The sequence below is a fragment of the Plecotus auritus genome (genome assembly GCF_963455305.1).
Source record: "Plecotus auritus genome assembly, chromosome: 6".
NCBI classification, from domain to species: Eukaryota; Metazoa; Chordata; class Mammalia; order Chiroptera; family Vespertilionidae; genus Plecotus; species Plecotus auritus.
In genome coordinates, this window is record NC_137773.1 from 15,434,946 (window position 1) to 15,455,650 (window position 20,705).

The window sequence follows — 20,705 nt, forward strand, 5'->3', positions numbered from 1 at the left end:
GTTGGGCTCTGCACTGTGACTTTGTACTAGAACTCTCTAGTCTCATCCATAAATCGGGAAATTATATTGGTGCTTACTTCATGGTTTTGCTGGGAAAATTAAATGAGATAATGGAAGTGCTTATAATGAACAGCACATTGCATAAGATGCTCCATGGTATGCTCAGTAAATAGTAGGTTTTAATTGTTATTTGCATTGTCCTTACCATACGCAACAGTAATAATCATTGTTGGGGAGCTCTTGATTGGGGAGGGGAGAGACATTTAAACATTTCTTATCCAATGTGATATGAGCACTAGGGAAATCCGGGAAGGCAAGGGTGATTGCCTAGAGTGGTCTGAAGAAGTTTCACAGAAGAGGTGAACTTTGAGCCCATGGGAGCGCAGCTTCTCAGGTGGAGAAGGGTGTAGGCATGCCAGTCTCCTGGAAGGTACAGCGGCTAGGCGACGGCAAGGCATGTTTGGGGAACCTGGAGGCTCCTGCGAAGTGGAACTCCAGGGGATCGCGAGGTGGCGCTGTGGTTCCACGAAAGGAGGATATTCGCGCGCCCACGGCTCACCGCATGCCCAGGGCGGCTTCCAAGAGGCGGGGCAGTGCTGTATTGCTCGGTTGGGCACGATCTTCAGACAGCCACCAAATAACGACAGTGATAAAGATAATAAATACAAAGGCAAATAACTCTGAAGCAGTCTCCGTTAGGACACGCGGCATCAATAATGATTAAAAGCGTGGAACTGTCCAGCAGGGATCATTGCGAGCGCAGTCCTGGTAAACTTGTGGGGCGCCCGTGGGAATCCCGTTCGCCCGCCCTGGGCGCTAACCTGCAGCCTCCAGGCGGGTCGGCTTCCTGCTACCCTCAGGCAGAAGGAGCAACAGTTTCCACACCGGCCTTCTGTGATCAGTGTGCACGCTGCCTGCGCCTTGCTTTTGACTGGACCTGAGATTTTAGAGATTTCTTTGCAGCATTTCACATGCACACATGGACACACGCGAACCACGTCTGGGCTCAGGCTCACACACAAGTGTACGATCCTCTGGCACACACACCCACTCGCATAAACAAGACACTTGGCACATGCACACACTATACACATGCACGCTTGTGTGCAACAATCCTCCTGGAGCGCACGCCCACACATGCACCCAAGTGCGCGCTGTCACTCACCGGCACACGCTCTTACTGGACTGGCCCACAAACAGGCAGCCACTCTTCGTTCATACAAGCATATTTACACACTCACATCACACACATCTTGCATCTCGGTAGCTAACAAAGACCTCCAAGCAGTGAGCGGTGCCTAAATATATATGAATTGTGACCTGGGTACCTTGTGCTAAACTCCACACTTCCCCATAAGGGGAACAGGCCTACAGCGCTCTCTCCCTTCCTCTCCAAATCTTCGCCAGCCTCAGTTTCTAGCAAATAGATTTGCATTTGAAGGGATGCTAATTTCCAAAGAGCCGCGAGCTCCCCCCTCCCGCATTTGAGCCTCCTTCCTCCGTAGAAGCAAGCGAGGGCCCTTCCCCGATTCCATTTTCTAATAGTGTGGTTGGAGGACTTTGGGGAAGGGTCCCGGTGAGGTATGGTCGCACCCAGCAACAGCCTGGGATTGGGAGATCCTTTCCGGGCAGTGCCCCCAACTGGATTCTCTCGGCTCAGAATACCTTTAGCTTTTAGCCATTTATGGCCATGCCAAGGCTATCTGGTCTGCCTCCTTTAGAGCACATCCGCAGGTGCCCAGATTTCTGTCCTCGGATGGGTGTCTCAAGCATCCCCCAAAAGTCTCGTGTTTAGCCCATTTCAATTCAGCGACTTTGCCCCCGCCCGGAACTTGAAGACCTCAGCTAGGAGTGGGAGAAGCAGATGACTGGGGTTCATTTAGCAAAGATGGCAGAGCCGAGGCTGAGTGGATGCAACCCTGGCGCCCTATCTCGGGAAGCCAGGAGGGTCATGAGTCCCTCTCTGACCGCAGGGTTACACATCCAGTCTTTTCATTAGGACTTTGCACAGTCCTTGCTTTCCCCTCCTCTCTCCCTTCTGCTGCCTGCCCTCAGGAGGCAACTTGCACCCAAGTTCTTCTGTCACCCAGATACCCAGGGGCTTGGGAGCGGAAGGGATCTGTGCGTGCCGGGGTGGGGGTGGGGGGGTTCGCACCGGGGGGGGGAGGCGCAGCTGCTGAGTGAGTGGTTTGGAGCTAAGGTTAAGGGCACAGGTTCTGGGTAATTTCGGGCGCGGCGACTTTATTAGCAGTGTGGCCCCGAACAGGCTGACTCATTTCAGTCACAGGGCGTCTGTTTCTTCACCTGTAAAACAGGAGTGATCTTACCTGCCTTCTAGGTCTGTTGTGGGAATTCAGTGAGTTTATGCCCGTAAAGCCTTCAACAAAGGAGATCTATTATTATCTGGGGACCGCCCAGGGGAAACCCCAGAGAGTGGGCAGGCTCCCTCTGAGAAAGGTTTGTTCCAACCCGGTGCCCCAAGCCCTCATCCTAGGCAGAAGAAGAGCTCACAAGCCCTGGACTGATCCCACCCCTCCACCCCACCCCACCCCCACGATGTTGTCTGCCTGCTCTCCACCTCTTAGCTGTCTGTGGGTACCTCTGTCACTCCCTGGGCCTCGGTTTCCCCGTCTTGTACTACGGGGGCTCCCAGGGGCCGGCAGTGTCCTTCAGACGGGGCAAGCAAAGGGGACCTTGTCGGCAGCGCGGGGTCAGAAACTGGGATCAGGTTGGAGAAATGACCCCTTCCCTTTGCCACTTGCCAGAGATGGCTGAGGGCGAGGAGAGAGAACAGACGGATTTCCGGAGCAACCGTGGCCCGCTGCTCCTGCGTGCTCCCGGAGGGCAGCGATGGAAGTCTCAGAGGGGCAGGGGCAGGGTTTTGACCGCGGGCCACCGGACCCTGCTGCTCCGCCATCCCGCCACCGTCCCGGGCCGCTCAGGCGCCGCTGCGGGGTTGTGCCGCGTTCAGGTCCTCACTTCCCCAGGGTTTCGGGCTGCCTGACACCCACTGCCACTCCTCTCTTCTTGCGGGCGGCGCCCGGCCTCTGCTACCCCCCGTCCCTGCCGCGGCTCCAGGGGGCCAGTCGACGCCTTCGGAGCCGGCGGTGTGCGGAGGGACTTGGCGCCTTCGGCCTTCATACTCCCCCCCCCCCGCCCCGCTTTTCCCTCTGCTTCTTCTCAGCAAACCAGGAGGCGTTTTTCCTCCGTCTCCCTCTCCGCGGTCTCAGGCTAGCGGCAAAAGGAAGCTGACATTTCCCGGGCTAGGTGGCCCCTTTGGGAGGCGCGTCTTCACTAGGGAAACGGAGATCCAGGGAATTTTCTAAGTGAGAGGTCTCAAGTCTGGCCTCCTGGGGGCGGACGAGCAGAGAGGATCCTCGGTCCCGGGGACGTGCGGGCCAGGCTGTTCCAACCCGGTGTCCCAGTATTTCTAGTTTGGCAGTATTTCTAGGCTCTGCTCTTTTGGGGCTGGCGGGGATGGTTCCACCTGCACCCCCCTACCCCGTACATCTCTGCGTCGATTGTTGCCCTTCAGGAAAGGGAATTGATTTCCCTATGAGTAGGAGGGTTGGGATATCCAAAAGCGAGAAGGTTTCAAAGTTCGGAGTGAGGGGTGTTGGCGGCTTCCTTCCTGGGCCTGCGCTTCCTTTAGCCGGGAGCAAGGGCTGGGCAGCCTTATCTACTTTTTGGAGCAACGGAGAAGGAGGGGTTTTGAGGATGCTCACTTCTACCAGGAAAGAAACTCTGAGAAGCTCTGCTGGAGAATTAAGTCCAGGGGGGAATAGCATGCCTTTCCTTCCCATTGCTTCTTCCACATATAAACCCATCTTGCTGTATATTTTTCTCATGCACAGGTTCCCCTCTCCCCCCACAACACACTTCCTTCCCCCCGAATTCTGCAGGTTTGGACAAAACCTGGAAATCTGCATGTCTATCCCACCCTCCCATATGATCAGGCTGCGTGGGGTTGGGCCTGACTCTTACAAGCTACCCTAAAGTTACCTCAGAGATATACGATAAAGCCTGGGCACGATTATCCATACAAGTGTCTCTCCTTGCTGGAGATGTGACTATAACGTAAAAAGGATGAAACCAGTATATACGTTATAGTCCCACCCTCCCCAGGTATGCTGTGCCTTCTCGAGGTGGTGCTAACCTGACATCAGTGAAGGGATTTTTCAAAGTTTAAAATTGCAGTTGCGAATTCAATATTCACTAGAGGAAATTCACCAAAATCTAGGGCTCTGCTGGCCTGGTGTCATCCTTCTTTGTCTCTTTTCTACCTTCTCTTTAGGTGGGAAGAAGGAATTCTTACTTAAACACTTATTACTGGGTGAGAACGCCAGGTTGAAAGCACAAGGACACCAGAAGAAAAGCTATGGCTACCCTCTGCTAGAAGAAAATAAAGTGTACTCACCATCCCAGGTGAGGCACCTGCTGCCCCCCACACAGCCAAAGGGCCCTAGTCTTCTCAAAAGATTCCTGCCCCCTCACATTTTCCCTCCTTCTATGGCCTGGCAGATATGGAGATTGCCTCCTCTTATTTAATGCTTGAAGATTACTGGCTCTGGGGCAGGAATTGGGTGGCTGGAAGCTTCGATTTCTCTGGACCAATCTCTCTTTTGAACCAGGCAGCTTCAGGCCCCTCAACAAATGCATCATTCTTGAGTGCTTCTATATTCTCCTTGACTCCCCCACCCCCATCCATCTGTTGTGCCTCATGATCCTGATCCTCAGAGAGGCTGGATCTCTCCTTTCTCTGGCACTTTTACCACCTCCCTTTAACAGTGATCTTGTCCCCCATGGTGTACTCCCTATCACTGGGGTATATTCCTCACCCAACTCAATTTGGAGTCCTGAATACTATTTACTGCAGAGTAAAATGGAGGCTCAGGTAATTACAAAGAGGGAGGCCTGGGTCTTATGCCAGGGCTATCTGGGACTCAGTGATAGGACTGTGGCCTCTGCTTCTTGGTCCCCCTCCCTTCAAGGATCCCCTCAGAGCAGGCAGGGGGAGAGGTTGGCTCTTGAGGACCCTTTGGGCCTTGAGATTAACCTTGGAACTTTGGGAAGTTTTCAGCAGGCCCAGTTTCAACTTTGTATTTAAATCCTAAAGAGATGGAGAAGGTCCAACTCCCTCTCTTTCGTCCCCACAAACCTACAATCCTTCAATTCTCTGCACCAACATGTCCCTCTTGCACACCCACTGTGTGCCAGGAACTCTGGTAGATGCTGTGGGAATCCTGATGGATCAGACAGAGCTCTTCAGGAGTGTCTTGGAAGAGATGGCATGAATTATGGTGCCAGGGAGAAAGTGATGAGCATGCTAGTGGTCCTGATGAGATGGTCTGAGAGCTGGGAGGCTTTGTGCATAAGAGATAAAGTGTTTTGAGGACAGTGGCCATGTACTGAAAGGCCTGGAACACAGGCTTTCATCTAGTTTGGGAATCAGGAAGTGCCTCCCACTTTCCTGCTTTGCCAAGAGTACAGAGCATAACTCTTGCCTGTCTCCATTCCATTCTACATGGGCATGTGTACTTTTCCATCACTGACCCCATGAGCTTCCTAAATCAAAGGGCCAAGCAAGGCCAGCAGAAAGGGGACCTGGATTTCTGGCAAAGATTTTCCCCGAAGGAGTCCTTAGCAGATTTGGCTGTAGCCAGGGAGTTCCTTTGAGGGCAATGAAACAGAAGTTCATCATGTGCTTATTAGAGGTTACAACCTGCTAAAAAATGATGGGGCACATTACCCAGAAACATCTACCTATTTCCTTTGCCAGCCTCAAGCATACATGCCAAAGGCCTGAGGTAGGAGATCTTTCCTTCCTTCTTTCCTGCTTTCCTTCAATCTCTCTCTTGACATATGCCAGGGGCAGAATTTGGGGAGGGTTTGTTCAAGCCCGCCCCCATTTGAACAAAAAGAATGAGGATGAGAGAAACCCTACACCAAATAAACGACTACTCAGAGGCCTTGTTGTTGCTTTGGTAGTGACTCTAAAGGAAAACTACTATGGGGGCGGAGGTGAGGGGCTGGGATAAAAAATGAGTCAATTTTAAAACACATCCTGACACAGTTCCAGTGAGAGCATTCATTCCACCGTTTACATATCCGCGGATTACTAGAGGGAGGTGAGCATATGAGGACAGTACCTCTAAAGCCTGTGGCCTCAAGGCTAGCGGCCAAGTGAGAAGCGTTTGCAGAGGCCAGACTAGGGGCAGAGCCCGCCCCCCGCTCCACCCCTCCCCAGCGTGAAGGCAGTACGCTCGGCGAGCCACCAGCCCCGACCTCCAGCACCCATTTTCCACCCCACCACCCCCTCCTCAAAGCGAAGAGGTGGGCACCTGGGACGCGCGTCCTGCTTTTTCTGCCTGGGATCTCCCGTCTCCTCCACTTTGCCCCCGACGTCCCAGAACAGCGGAGCAGGACGCGGGCAACGGCCCTGGGAGGGCGCAGCCTGTGCTCCTCCAGCGCGCTCAGGGCGCGGCGAGGATGCTAAACCGCAACGACCAGGATGCAGATCCCAGCTCAATCCCCGAGAAGAATATCCCCACCCGTTCCTTCTGTCCCCATTCTCTTGCCAGGCTCTGCCCTGCTCAGCCCCGCTCCTTCCAGCTCAGACGCTCGAGCTCAGCGGTCCTTCGCTCGCCACTTTGCGAGGAACTTTGGCCGGCTCCCGGGAGCCGCCGGGAGAGGGATGTTAATGAGGGAGCGTGGTCCTGCACTGCGAGCCAGCAGGCTCCTGAGTCGCGATTGGCTGCGGCGAGGCGGAAGAATGACGTTATGCAAATGAAGGGGCGGGCCTGGGAGGCGCGGGCCCCGCCTCCTCCCTTTGAGGTTAGTGTGCCTGTGTTTAGCTCTGGGGAGAGTCAAACTGGATTCCATAGGGAAAGCCTGCAAATCACTTCTATTTTAGCGAGGAGAAAACAGAATCTCCATCCAGCAGGGTCCACCCCTCTCTCTTTCTCCCTCTCCTCTCCTTCTCTCTCTCTCTCCCTCCCCCCCTTCCTCTCTCCCTCTTTCTCCCCCCTTCCCCCCATCCCAATCTCCCTCTCTGGTGTATCTGTCTACGGCAACCAGCGTCCTCCTCAGCTATACGCACTGAAGGAAAGAAACATCTTTGGTTGGGAGAGAAGGAGGGAAAAAAAGAAAGAGGAAAAAAACTTGCCTGGTTGTGGAAAATGACACTTGAAGTAGCAAAGCCGGCAGCGCGAGTTGAGTCTATTGTTTCTTAAATTGCCATCAGGGCTTTTTTTTTTCTTCCTGCTTCTTCAAGTGAAGGGTACCTCTGCAAAAGGAAACTCCAGCCCCTCCTGCCCTCCACCGGCCTGTGATCATTACAAAAAAAAAAAAAAAAAAAAAAAAAAAAGCAAAAAAAAAAAAAAAAGCACCCAAACCAAAAATTAACCAACCAAACAACCCCCAACAGCCAAGCATACATCTCATTTTTTTTTTTTTTGGTCTTTTCGTTGGATTTTCCCTTCTTTTTTTTCTGCCTTTTTTTCCGGGTTATCGCTCAGTTTTGAGCGACGGTTTACATTTTTTAAAAATTTGCTTTCTAGCCCGCCTTGATCTTCTAACGCGAGTTCACCGTCTTAAAAAAAAATCTCTGGCTGGCGTTTTTCTTTCCTTTTTTTTTTTTTTTTTAATATTTTCAAGGGGGAGGAGATTTTCCACAAGAAAAGGTTGTTTTCATGTTTGGGATTCAGGAAAGCATCCAACGGAGTGGAAGCAGCATGAAGGAAGAGCCGCTGGGCAGCGGCATGAACGCGGTGCGGACGTGGATGCAGGGCGCCGGGGTGCTGGACGCCAACACGGCGGCGCAGAGGTGGGTACCGCTCGGGGACCGCGGCCGGGGAGGCAAGCCGCGAGCAGAGGAGCCGGGAGGCGGTGGCGGCGGCGGCCGCCGCGGGGCCTGGCCGCATTCGTGCGGCCGCCGCTCCGCTCTGCTCGCCTCCCGGGCTCCGCGCTCCCGGGGCCGCGCCGCCTTAGTCGCCTGAGGCCGGAGGGCCGGGAGCTCCCGCGAGGAGCCCACGCTTTGCCGGCACTTTCCCCTGCCGGGTCTGTGACTGTTTTCATTTTGTTTTAAGCTAGAAGAGGCGAGAGTCTCACCAGCTTGATGTTGGATATCTGTGTTTTTATGACTGCTTTCTTCCTTCCTTTTCTTTCTCTTTCTTTTCCTTCTTTCTTTTTCTTTCTTTCTTCCTTTCTTTTTCTTTTTCTTTCCTCCTTCCTTCCTTCATTTCTTTCTCGTTCCTTCCTTTCCTTCTGCCTTGCTTTTTTTGTCTTCCCTCATTTTAAAACTTTCCTTCTCTTTCCCTTCATTCCTTTCCTCCCTCCCTCTTCTTCCTCCCTCCTTCCTTCCCTTTTACTTCCTTTTCACCCTTCTTTCCTTTCTTCCCTTTTTTTACTTCCCTTCCTTTTCTCTTCCCTTCTTCCCTCTCTTCCTTCCTCTCTTTCTTTCCTCTTCTTTCTTCACTCCTCCCCCTCATTTTCCATCCCTGACCCTCTTTTTTCTCTTCTTTCCTGTTTTCATTTTGCCCCAGAATCTTCTTCTATTTCTCCTATCAGTTTTTCTCAGACCACTCCGGAGAACAGCAACTCCCAACTTTAATTCTGACATCTCCTAAAAGTCTTCCCCACCCTGTGTCCATGGCCCCTCTAGCCCCTCTCCCACTCTTGGCCTCTGGGATGCTAGATTGTGTTGCCTTGAGGCACTGCCCTTGGAGATTGACGGGGGAACTTCCCTGGGCGCCCTCGGCACTCTTTCTGGGGACTCCTGGTCCCAAGTGAGAAATGGTCATTGCTTCCCCACCCCTCTAGGCCACCAGCTGGGCTTCAGGGAGTGGGAGACCTGGCGGCCCCAGGCCTTATCGGACCCAGAGAGGGCGGAAGGGGAAGAAGGAAGATGACTAATTACATCATCCTTATTTTCTCTGGGCTGCGGACAAGTGTCGTTAACACTGTTTCCATCCCCACTGTGTATAAAGATGGGGGTGGTAGGTAGTGAGAGTGAGTTGGATAACTGGGCTTGAAGTGAAAGTGTGTGTGTGTGTGTGACACGTGTGTATGTGTGTGTGTGTGAGCGCGCTTGTGTTGGGCAGGTCGAGCTGTCAGTGGCCGCCGCCCTGCTCCCCGGGCGTCCCAGCCTCTAGCCCCAGGTGGGCGCTCTCAGCCTTCTGCCCTAGTTGTTAGGGTTTCTGGAAAGAGTGTGAGGATTTCTGCGGAACAGCTAAAGTTTGTCAGGACAGGTCTTTTTAAAAAAACACCAAACACAAAACACCCCCAGCTCCCTTTTCCACAGTGACCACCCCTGACAGCTCTGCGTTCCACCCTTAGATTCCTTTTCTCCATGCTTTATGGGGTGGGTGGGGAGCATGTGGCTTCCCGAGGCCGGGCGTCCGCGCCTGCAGGGGTGCATGAGGTTTCCTGGAGGATGGTTTCAGCAGCGAGCAGCTGAGCATGTTCCCCATCCCTCCTCACCAGCCCACGGAGCAGAGACTAGAGAATCGAGGGGGTGGCGGGAACCAATTCCCATGCCCCCTCCCTCTAAGCTGTCAATGAACTGCTCTATTCCGCGTACGCGGGTTCACCTCCTCCACCGCCACGTTCCTTTCTCCCCACGCAGCGCGCGTCCGGTCGGAGTCCATGCTTACTGCGTTTTACCTCCTGCGCAAAACCCAAACAAAACTTTCGCAGCGCTTCTGCGAGTTGGGAGGGGGGATGCCCTGTGCTCCGCGCGGAGGACAGGACGCGCGAGAACACGCCAATCCCGCCGTCGGGTGGGCACGAGGCGTCTGAGTGGAGGGCGCCCCCCGGGCGTTTGGGGGGCAGAGGAGGCGCGTGTGTACGGGGCGACCAGGGGTCGCGTGTGGGTGTCCCGTTTAGCCGTCTAACTCTGCCTCTTTGGCCGCAGCGGGGTGGGTCTGGCCCGGGCTCACTTTGAGAAGCAGCCGCCTTCCAACCTGAGGAAATCCAACTTCTTCCACTTCGTCCTGGCCCTCTACGACAGACAGGGCCAGCCCGTGGAGATCGAGAGGACCGCCTTTGTGGGCTTCGTGGAGAAGGAAAAAGTAAGTGGGCGCCGCGCCGCTGCCCCTCGCCCGGCGGGGGAGCAGGCCCAGGCGCTCGGGAAGCGCGCTCCTCCTTCCGTGCAAAGCATTCCTAACACTCGTGCGCAGGGTCTCCCGAGCCACTTCCCGTCCTGGGCGAACCCCGGCTCCTTGTCCGGGAGGTTCTGCTCCAAAAAGAGTTTGCGCGGAGCCCCCAGAGTTGGAGAGAGGCGAGCCCGGCTTCACACGTCAGGGCGCCCGGGATGAACCCGCCCTCCACTGCGCGACCCCGCGCGGCTCCTGCCTCTGCTGGCCCAGGCCCGAGCCCCCAGGGGATGGGGATCGCCTGTGCGTGCCCCACGGAATTTTCTGGAAGGGAAGGGGGAGCAGTCAGGGTCGTGTTGGGGGGCGGCAGAGGGATCCCAGTTGGCCGCAATTTCTGCTGTTCCCGGGACTGTCCGGGCTCCCCGGCCAGGGGCCCGGATGGGAAAGTTGCCTCGAAGTCAGGCCACGAGCTCACGCCGACCTCTCTCCTGCGTCTCTTGTGTCTTTGCGTCCTGATGCGACCCAGGAAGCCAACAGCGAAAAGACCAACAACGGGATTCACTACCGGCTGCAACTCCTCTACAGCAATGGTGAGGCTCCCAGCGTGCGCGCCGGCACCTGGGGCTCGGGGCTCGGGTGGGGGCGCGGGGAACCGCAGGGGAGGAGAGCGCCAGCTAGACTCAGTCCTCGTTCACCCGAGTTTCGCCTGAAGAGGCTTCACCTGAGAAGCCCTTGAGTGGCCCGTGGACGGGCGTGTGGGGCCTGTGCTTACCTTCACCTGAGAAGCCCTTGAGCGGCTCGTGGACGGGCGTGTGGGGCCTGTGCTTACCTGGGGCCAGGTGTGGCTCCTCGGCCCTCGTTGGGCCGCTTTTCCCCTTCCTTCCCTTTCTAAGGCCGGTTCCCTCCGCTTAGGCCCAAAGTCTCTGGGTGGCTCCCGGGGACAGGAGAGCGCGCAGGGGTTTCCCTGGGAAGGCCGAGTGGCCAGGTGGGGCCCGGCCCCATTCCCCGCTGCGGGCTTGGGGGCTGGCTTGCTAGGGCTAGGCCCGAGGCCCCTCTCTGGACCCTGGGGAAGGGGGTCCTGGCTGTGCTTCTCGGGGCCTTGGAGTCCCATTCTTTGTGTGCTTGTTTGTTTGTTGGTTTTCGCGCAGATCCTCTCTCACTTAATGCTCCTTGTTCCCCTCCCCCGCTCCCCCAGGGATAAGGACGGAACAGGATTTCTACGTGCGCCTCATTGACTCCATGACAAAACAAGTAAGTTTCTTCATTTCGCGCCGCAGGGGTACTTGTAGGGCCGCCACATTTAGGGTAATCCAGAAGCTGGCTACTCCTAAGCGAGTGGGCTGGGACTCGAACTCTCAGCGTCAGGGCCGGCCGCGGACCTGGCTCTCAGCGCCGCCTTCCAAGTGCCCATGCACTCAGGCACTTGTGCCCGCCGCGTGGGGAAGATGGCTCGACGGCTCCTTAGGGAAACGCAGACCTTAGGACTACGGGCTGCTGAGTGCGGAGAATATGGGCTCAACTTTGCTTGACCCCGCCGGGTGCCCCAGGGGGCGCGCAAGGTGTCCCGGGAAACTGGTGAGGAGTGGGCCAGATGTGTAAAACCCAAACCACTTGGGCCTCCCCCAGGAGGCCTGGGGTAGAGGGAGCGGGTGGGGGCAAAGGCAGTTTCTCCAGTAGTGGTGAGGAGGGCTGAGGACACAGATGATCCAAGTCACAGATTTTTAAAAAGGAGGTGGTAGTGGTGGTGGTGGTGGTGTGTTGGAAGAGGGAGCGACAATTGTTAGAGAATATTTTGCAAAAATCCTCCTGCTTTTGCCTCTAAGTTTGGCAAGAAGCCAGGCAGCATGAGTGAGCTTGTGGTCTTAAAGGTACATAGACAGCATTTTCTTAAGCTCCCCAACAGGCATTGAGTCAAGCAGTATACATTAAGGTTGAGTTATGGTTTAAAAGATACAATTATGAGCCCAGTCAGAAAAGAGGCCTGACGTTTTAATGAGGCACAGGAGCTTTCCCCCGCCTTTCTTTTAAATTTTAAGAAAAAGTTTAGTTTCAGAATTAAGTAGTAGCTGGTTTAGGTAGTTGGAGAACTTAGTCACAGAAAAAAGAAGACAGCTTTATTGGGTGAGGGAAAGAAATCAGAACAAAGAGAAAAGTTATCCATTGTGTACCAACTACCAATTTAGTAGGAGGGTTAAAACGTACTTCCTTGATTGTGATTTAAAAAGATTTCCTTTGAAATAAGGGTGGTGATCTTCTTTCATTGATATTGGTTTGGAAGGTTTCAAATTAAGGTATATATACATATTTAAAATTTGTTTTTAGATAAGCATGTCTTAAGTATGTTGTACAAAATGCATACCATTAAGCTGTTGTAAGTTATAAAATCTATCAGCAAGAATAAATTTAATAACAGCTAATTTTTATTATTACCTCATATTTAATTGCGAACCAAGTAGAAAAGGAGGGTATGAAATATATTTTTAAGATAATAAATATCTATTGAAACATATTTCAAATATTTGCAAAAAATTGGACTTTCTTAAAGATCTAGTTATTTCTTGGTTGATTGTTCAGAGTAAATCCACATTTATACTTTTAGTCTTGGTCTTTTTTTTTTTTTTACTGTTTTTTATTGTTATATAGGAGAATTCCCTTTTAATTGGATATATTATATTTTGTTAATTTTTTCCCTGCCAAGCAGAAACACAAAAGCCTGATTTCAAGAACAGTTGTTTTTTTCACGATATGAAAACAAAAATGTCTTAAGTGATGTTTTGTTTTAAAAAAATTGTCTTTGATACCTTGATTATTCTTCCCTGCCATTCTCATCCCAGGAAAGAAAAGATGGGAGGGGGTGGGGAAAATATGAACTCTAATATGTATTCCATATGTATTCGTTAGAATTTACTTTTTGAAAAAATCTCCACATACTAGTATATAAGGCCTGTCTGCTTGTGCAACATTGACAACTTAAATATTAAATTATAGGCAGCACTATGAAAGCAACAGTTGTAGGGAGCACAAAATTAGGACATGTTTGAAGTGATTAACTTCTCTCAAAACTTTATATTAGACCCCTTACACAAAAAGTGCCACCAAAAATCAATTTTCCCATTAGGAAATGAACTGACTTTACACACTTTCATATGGTGGGAGAATACTCTTTTATGTTTTTATAAAGCAGTTTCATGATTTTTATAAAGCAATACATCAAATATCATTTTACTAACAAGGTCACAGAGCTTAAGAAAAACTATAGCTTAAGGCATCCTTTGACCTCTTTGTTATCATAAATTCTACCAGTTGTGTGTGTGTGGACTAGAACAAGATACAGTTTATTTTTAATAATAGCAGGTATGAGTAAGTCATTTGCCATAATATGACATCTCACTGGAAGTTAAAATGACAAATGTATACAATTCCATATTTTGGTGAGGAGTGACCTGAGAAAAGGTTTAAATAATTCTCTGAATTTAGTCTAAAAATATCAAGAAAAAGAGATTTCTTTTTTTGAGTCATACCTGTTTGCTTTCAGAATAATTTCCTAATGCCTTCTGTGTAGCTTTCACTTTGAAAGGCAATCTTTGCCCATTCTCCGGCTGCATGATTGTTGATTATGTGCTGTAAGAGTTTGGGAAGTAGGTTAGCTTCTTGTGTACACAATTAACACAATAGTCTTTAAAAAGCAAATCAGTTTGAAGAGGCATAACTTTCCTTAGCTGTGACATAATTATTATATTTTAGCCTTGATGAGTAAAACAGGGGGTTCTCATTTAGCTTGAATTATTCTATGATAATTAACTACCAAGTCTGATAACAAAATTCTTGAATTTTTTGATTTTAGTTAAATATGCGGTAACCCATTCAATCAGAAGTAAGGCTAAAGCTGACTGAATAAATGGTTAACCCCCTTCCCCATCACCCCCCCCACTCAAATTCTTCTAGATAGACTCAGGATTTTGATACTTAGAATGCAGACTGGAATATTTTCAGTGCTGTGATGAGTTCTAATAGCATCATAAGTTTCAGAGAGAATACGTAGCCACAGTTCAAGTCTTCGATTAGCTGCTGGTTTATTGTAACATTTTTCAGATCTGAGATACAGCGTTATGTGTGTGATGTCATATCTTTGCCTCACAAGATGGGGTTAAAATTCAAAGGGAATCTTTGGCAAGCAGAATCCAAAACTAGCTGTGTACTCCACATTTTCATAGAATGTCCCTGATCTTGGGTGGAGTTAGAATCATTGAGATCAAACAGAAATGTACTCAACCAAGATATGTTGGTATGACACACAGTATTTCACACCTTTTCAGAGTGTCTCATGACACTCTTTTGGATAATGACTCTTAATTTTGGACTCTCCCAGGAAGATGAAGCTTCATTAGAAGTGAATGTGTAAGGACCCGAGCCCCCTATCTCTCTGCCTCTCGTATAAAACACAGAGGATATAAGGATATTTTAAAAATTCATCCACCAACTAGAAAATAAGAGGCTTGCTTTTTGGGAAGGGTTGTTCAAAACCAAGTTTAGCTGGACTAAAAATAGGTTGTTTTTGTGTCATTGCTGTTTTTGGTATTCCATTAGTGAGCATGCAAAAACGCCTGTAGAATTCAGAACTTTATGGCTGTTGCATCCAGAAACAGCATCTACTGCAGAAGCTCAAGTGAACCTGGTGGGGAGGTCTGAGGTTTAATCTGCTTCATTTCAGGTTTTCATGTAGTATTTGAAATTGGACTATGTTCTGTGATTGCTTCACTGAGTTATTTATCTTTCAATAGTTAAAAAAAAAAAAGCCTTTAACTTATCTTTCCTCCTAATACCTTGCTTTAAAAAAAGTGACATTTTTATAATTCAAAGAAAGAGTACCAAAGTCCATAAAGTTATCAAAAACAAAACTCTCCCTGCCCCCAAACAAATGATTTTTTTTTTTGAAAGGGGAAAATAATGGCCACATAATCCTTGAATGTATGGTTGAAGGTAGGTGATGTGGTGAGGGAACTCTAAAAGGTCCCAGCACAGTGGGAGGTGCAAGGAACAATAATCAGAAATGCTGTCATATTTCTTTTCCCATCTAATCTTTATATATTTGTTTTGATGTTCCTGGTTCTTTAAGTTATTGATGCAAGTGCATTTTTCCTTATTGATTGTTTCATTATATCCTGCCACAGCTACGTAGATTTGATTAACAACCCTTTCAGTTCGTGGTTCTTCATTGGTAGATAAACACATTTTTAGTATATCAATAAGTTCCAAAGGAATTCACTAGGTCAGGAGAGAGGGTCTTTCATACATTTGGGGAAACAAACAAAAAGCACAGGGCAAGATTATAGTCAGGAGCCATATTTCAGCAGCTTTCTCTCTTCTTTGGTAAAACGTAAAAAATGCAGGTGATTTAAATTTCCTTGCACATGGAGGAATGAAGAAGTTTGGAATTTTTATGCATGATCAGGACCTGTGTTTGGGAAAATGTAAACTCATCACAGTGGAAAATGTGTTGTTTGGAGTCTGGGGGTGAAAACAAAGCTGATGGTTTTGGAGAGATTGCCGGAGCCAGATGGCCTAGTACTTCCCCAGTCTGGCGGTCCAACTGCTCCCTCCTGGATAATATACAGCCATTTGTTCGGGGATATTTACGCTAGAGCTGTTTCCATGTGAATGTTTGAACAGCATTAAAAACGAACATATTAGTAGTGATGCATTTCTAGAACTTGTATGACTACACTGATAGACTGTTCTTATGCCTTTACTTACATTGCTGAGAGGCAGGAATGAGGGTTTGGATATTGGTGAATTGTTTATATAGTTGTTGAACAAGAATAATTTGGTCTTAGTTAGTAATTAGAATATGTAAGCATTTGGAATTAAATTAATGGAAATAAGGGGAGCACCTACCTCGGAGCTCTGTTGTGAGAATTATATGAACTCATACATGTAAAGTGCTTCGAATAGTGATGGGCACACATTAAGTGCTTAATAAATTAGCTGCTATTATTATTATTATTATTATTATCCCATTGGGTTGACAAAGCCAGTTGAATCCACTAATATAGATGTAAATGTAGTTATCATAGAAGTGAAATATCTTTTATAATATGGGGTTGTTAGAATGATTCTGTTTTTATCTTGGTGTTTGAATAATATAAGGGATTTTATTTTTTTGAGACATAAAAGATGTATTCTAAAGCTAACTGCTTTTGGTACACATTCTCTTTTTATTCAGGGCTGTGATGTAATTGAACAGCATACTGAATATGATATCATTCCTTTGCAACTTTCCTAATTCAGTCCTGAAAAAGGCCTGTTTAGCTGCTGAGCTGAAATTACATCTTTGTAACTTGTTCACCAGTAGTCAAGCTGCTAATTGAAGCAAAATAATTTTTTATTTTATCCCACTATTAATGTTGGAAGGCTGTTTGACACAATTGTTTATGAAATGTCAGATGTGTAGTGTTTTCTTTGGCTCAGGTTAATTTCTAACTAACCTTCTGGAAATTTCTAGGATCACATTAGCCAGCACTTTTTTTTTTTTTTAAATGACAAGCAGTAGAACTTGGTGGTCAAATGTAATGATTCATATCACAGTATGCTGATATTGTAGGTGTTAGTATTATTTTTGATTAGTTTCAATTCTTGATAATTTGCTACCAAAGCCTTATTGACAGTCTATTTAGAGGACGCTTCACTTCTGGTTGAAGGAGATACTTTGTACATTCATGAACTCTTTTTTTTTTTTTAATGAACTGATTATTTAACGTGACACATTAGGTTTGGCCTTTTATTTTGTGTGGGAAAAATAGAGTAACATATATTCAAGGTTACTCTTTGGTTTAATTGGAAAATTAGGCATTTTTTGTTAGTTATACATAACTTATCTACCTTTCTTCCTCCCCCGCCCCCCAAACTAATGAGGACAAATCTCCTATTATTTGGTTGTAAACCAAAACGACTAATACAAACATTTTGTTTCTAAAACCCTTTTGGATTTTGACGAACCAAAGTCAAAATATTCTCCTCACCCTCTTTCTTTTGGCAAGGAACACAAAGAGTTAAAACTATTAGAAAAATAAACAAAGAAGGCCATGCTTAATTCTCTGTATTTCCTTTGGCATCCTATTGAAGTGTGATCCTGGAGTGTATGTTCACCATGTATTTTTTGTTTTACTGTGTGGTCTTTATCCACAGTAAGTTTCAATTAACTTTTAAAACCCAGTGATATTTTAGAAAAGCAGGATGAATCACACTTCACAAGATGCCTTCTAAAAACAGTGGCAACCAAAGCAGATTTTCACTATTGATTGATTATTTCTTTGCAAAGATGCTATAGGTTAATTTATAATTAGGCATTTGAAATTGATGGCATTTTATCCTCTCATGATAAACCTTCTGCCTTGTTGCGTAAGGATGTGAAAATTTAACAATTCCTATTTTTTTCTTCATTTTTGTTAATTATAAAACATTATTTGGGGAGAAAAAACAAACCTCTCAATATGAAAGTTAATAAAGTATTAAAAATAATTGCATATTTTCTTTCTGCTTAATAGAGGAGGGCATTAAAAAAAGGGAGGCTAGTCTATCAGAAAAATAAATCTCCAGTTATGTTGTTTTGACAACTTGTTTGTCAATTTCTCCAGGTTTTTAAAGTTGCGATGAAGTTAACTCTGTTTATTCTTCTACTTTTCTTCCTGAACAAGCATTCCTGCCACCTTAGGCCATTTACTTGCCATTGGTAGGATTAATATACACATTGTGTCCTACTTGGTATTGTATTTTTTGTTTCCTTGCTTAAAATTTCAACTTGCTTTACCATCCATTCACTTATTTAAATAATATATTTTTCTATGTCTTCTCTTCCCTGCCTGCCCATCTCTGTGACAGGCCTCCCATCCTTACTCCTGGTAAACACATTGATTTATTTAAACCACTGTTGTCTTTGTTGCTCTCACAGCAGACTACCTTCCTCACAGGGAGCAGACGCATGATTTACTATAGAGGATGAAAATAAGCCTTCTTCTTGGTGTTCTATTGTTTGGGCCCTAAACCAGCTGTCTATTAAAATGGTTTCACTTAAAATAGTCAATGCTGTTTATATGCTTCTGTGATCTCCCAGCTGATCCAGCCTCAATGAGCTTTACTCACACCCCACAGAGACACACATTTAAATTAGGAAGAAAAGCAGGAACTTCTTCCGAAGTTGGTGTTAAAGGATCCCTTTCCTTTTAGGCTTGAAGTCTGGGTTTGCTAAACTGTGAACCAGTCTTGGTGTGTGTACTGACTGTAGATGGTAGAGTTAATGTGTGGCTGCCAGTTGTGTGTACAAGCTGGAGGGTGAACTTGGTGGCATTTTTAAAAGTCTGTCTTATTTTTGACAATCTGCCTTAGGGATATTCGCCAACATGAATTTATCATGTTTCCCTATGTTGGATCTCATTAGACTGTTGATTTCCTGGCCCATACCTTTTATATAATACTGTGTGTGTGTGTGTGTGTGTGTGTGTGTGTGTTTCGTTAGTAACAAAAACCGCTTTAGGTGAGGCTGGAGGTGAATCCGTCTTTGACTGAGTTCCACTCCCTAGCTGTTACACGGAGGTTCCAGTTTACTCTAGTCAAAGGATTTGAGCTCTACTCACGGGACAGTGAAAAGGCTCCTTGTTTCACTTGCTTTTATTTCAGAAGTCACAGAAGCAGCAAGCGCTTCTTTCTCTGCATTTAGGTGCTGAAAAATATTGTTCTGTTGAGGCCCCCAAGAAGGGGACAGCAGAAACTTCATGCTTCATTTCTCCCCAGAGTTCCTAACAACTTCTGAGCAAATCCAAACTCACGCTTTCATTTTTCTATGCTTGATTTGGAGAAAGATTCTCCATTTGGACTCTGTTGCCAGAGGCCAAGTGGCAGTTTGGCATTTGGTAGAGATGTATTACAGAGGCCCTGGAACTTCAGCAAATGATGCTTCCTCACCAGAGATGAAAACATGGGGTTCCTGGGAGTCCATGGGTTATTGACTGTTTGGGGTGTCATGTGCATTTTTGCAGCATATCTTTAACTGAATATCATAATGGGCCCACTGATTTTAATGAAACTGGCAGCCGTAGTAAAAATAATACATGTCATCCAGAAATAATCAAAACAAGAAGGCCTGATGTAAGGGATACTCCCTCCTCCCCAAAAGAACAACGAAATTTTTTTTTTTTTTTTTGCAGTAGGGAAAACACCACCAATACCTGTGAATTTATTTACCAAGTTACTAGTTTAGCATGACAAAAAACTGAAATTGACACAGAGGTTATCAGGGATATTAAGAGAACATACAGAATGTAGTGATAATAGGATTTTACAGAAATGAGTGATTAGAATTTTTTAGCATCGTGCATGAGATCTAATCAGTTATTTACAGCATTTCTTTGGTTTTCCAGCTGTGATTGCAGAAAATAAAGCAGGCAGATATAATTTTTTGGTTCACAAAACATTTTCAGTTCACATAATGCATTTTTTTTGAGTAAAGCAACTTCTTGGGTATTTGAAAAGTTCCTTTAAGAATACAGGAAATCATCAATGCATATCATAACTAGAGGATGAAAATTTGAGGGATAATGGAATATTAGCATAATCTAGATATTTTCCCCAGAAGATAGTTGTGAATTACATAGGGTGTGGAAGTCTGGCTGATGATCTCTGTTGGACAACAGGCACCACCTTAACCAAATGGCCAGAGTTTACTGCCAGTAGTGCATCTAGTTGACAGTGAGATTTGATACACTGAGAACTCAGCACCATGTCTGTGTTATTCTGGCCCTGAATTATATAACTTTAGTGTAAGTCTGAGGAGACATCAGACAAACCCAAAATGAGGATGTTCTACAAAAGAACTGGCCTGTATTCAACAATGTCAATGCCATGAAATGCAAAGACTCAGGAATATTCCCATATTGGAGACATAACAACTGAATGCAATGATTGGTATTGGAATATGGTGTTTTTTTTTTTTTTTTTGGCTGTTAGGACATTATTGGGTAGTTGATGAATCTCAATTAAGGTCTGTAGATTAGATGATTGTATCAATGTTGCTTTTCTGATTCAGATCATTGTACTGTGGTTATGTAAGATAATTCCTTGTTTTAAGGAATATATGCTGAAGTATTTAGGGTGTGTCTACAATTTACTAATAAATGGTTCAAGGAAGAATAGAAAAGAATAAAGCAAATTCAGTAAAATTTAAATATTTGAAGAGTCTGGGTAAAGATATGTTGAACTTATATATCTTTGCAACTTTTCTGAAAGTCTAAAATTATGTCAAAATAAAACGTTAAAAAATGATAGGCTAACCATAAAAAAATCATTTTGGTGGGCCAGTGGTAGGGAAATGTTTTCTTTCTATGCACATGCTTTTGTAATTTTTAAATTTGTTGCTATTTTTGTTTTGTATTGGAGTTAGATATCTTAACCAGAGCATGCTCATGGGTCCCCACCCACAGTGTCTTAAGTTTCCCTCATCATTTATAGGCTCTAAAAGTCCTGGGCTCATCAACAAAGCACATTAGAGCCAACTAACTATAAGTTAGTTATACATCTGTATGTACCAAATAAGGATAGTTTCTGGGTAATTTAAGTAGT

The 20,705-nt window shown here is 46.7% G+C and overlaps 1 protein-coding gene across 9 annotated transcripts in view; it reads left to right on the forward strand.

Moving 5' to 3' along the window:
* Positions 1-7,171: 7,171 nt before the first annotated feature.
* The window catches only part of EBF1 (EBF transcription factor 1), a 389,962-nt gene continuing 376,428 nt past the window's right edge, over positions 7,172-20,705 (forward strand). For 8 of the 9 annotated variants that reach the window (XM_080671574.1, XM_080671573.1, XM_080671571.1 and 5 more), the window contains exons 1-4: positions 7,172-7,825; positions 9,914-10,070; positions 10,621-10,684; positions 11,290-11,345. In XM_080671574.1, coding sequence (XP_080527700.1) covers positions 7,692-7,825; positions 9,914-10,070; positions 10,621-10,684; positions 11,290-11,345 — 411 coding nt within the window. In that variant the 5' untranslated portion in view covers positions 7,172-7,691. Of the gene's footprint in view, positions 7,826-7,851; positions 8,059-9,913; positions 10,071-10,620; positions 10,685-11,289; positions 11,346-20,705 lie in introns of those variants that run through there. The other variant, XM_080671575.1, reaches the window with a different exon arrangement.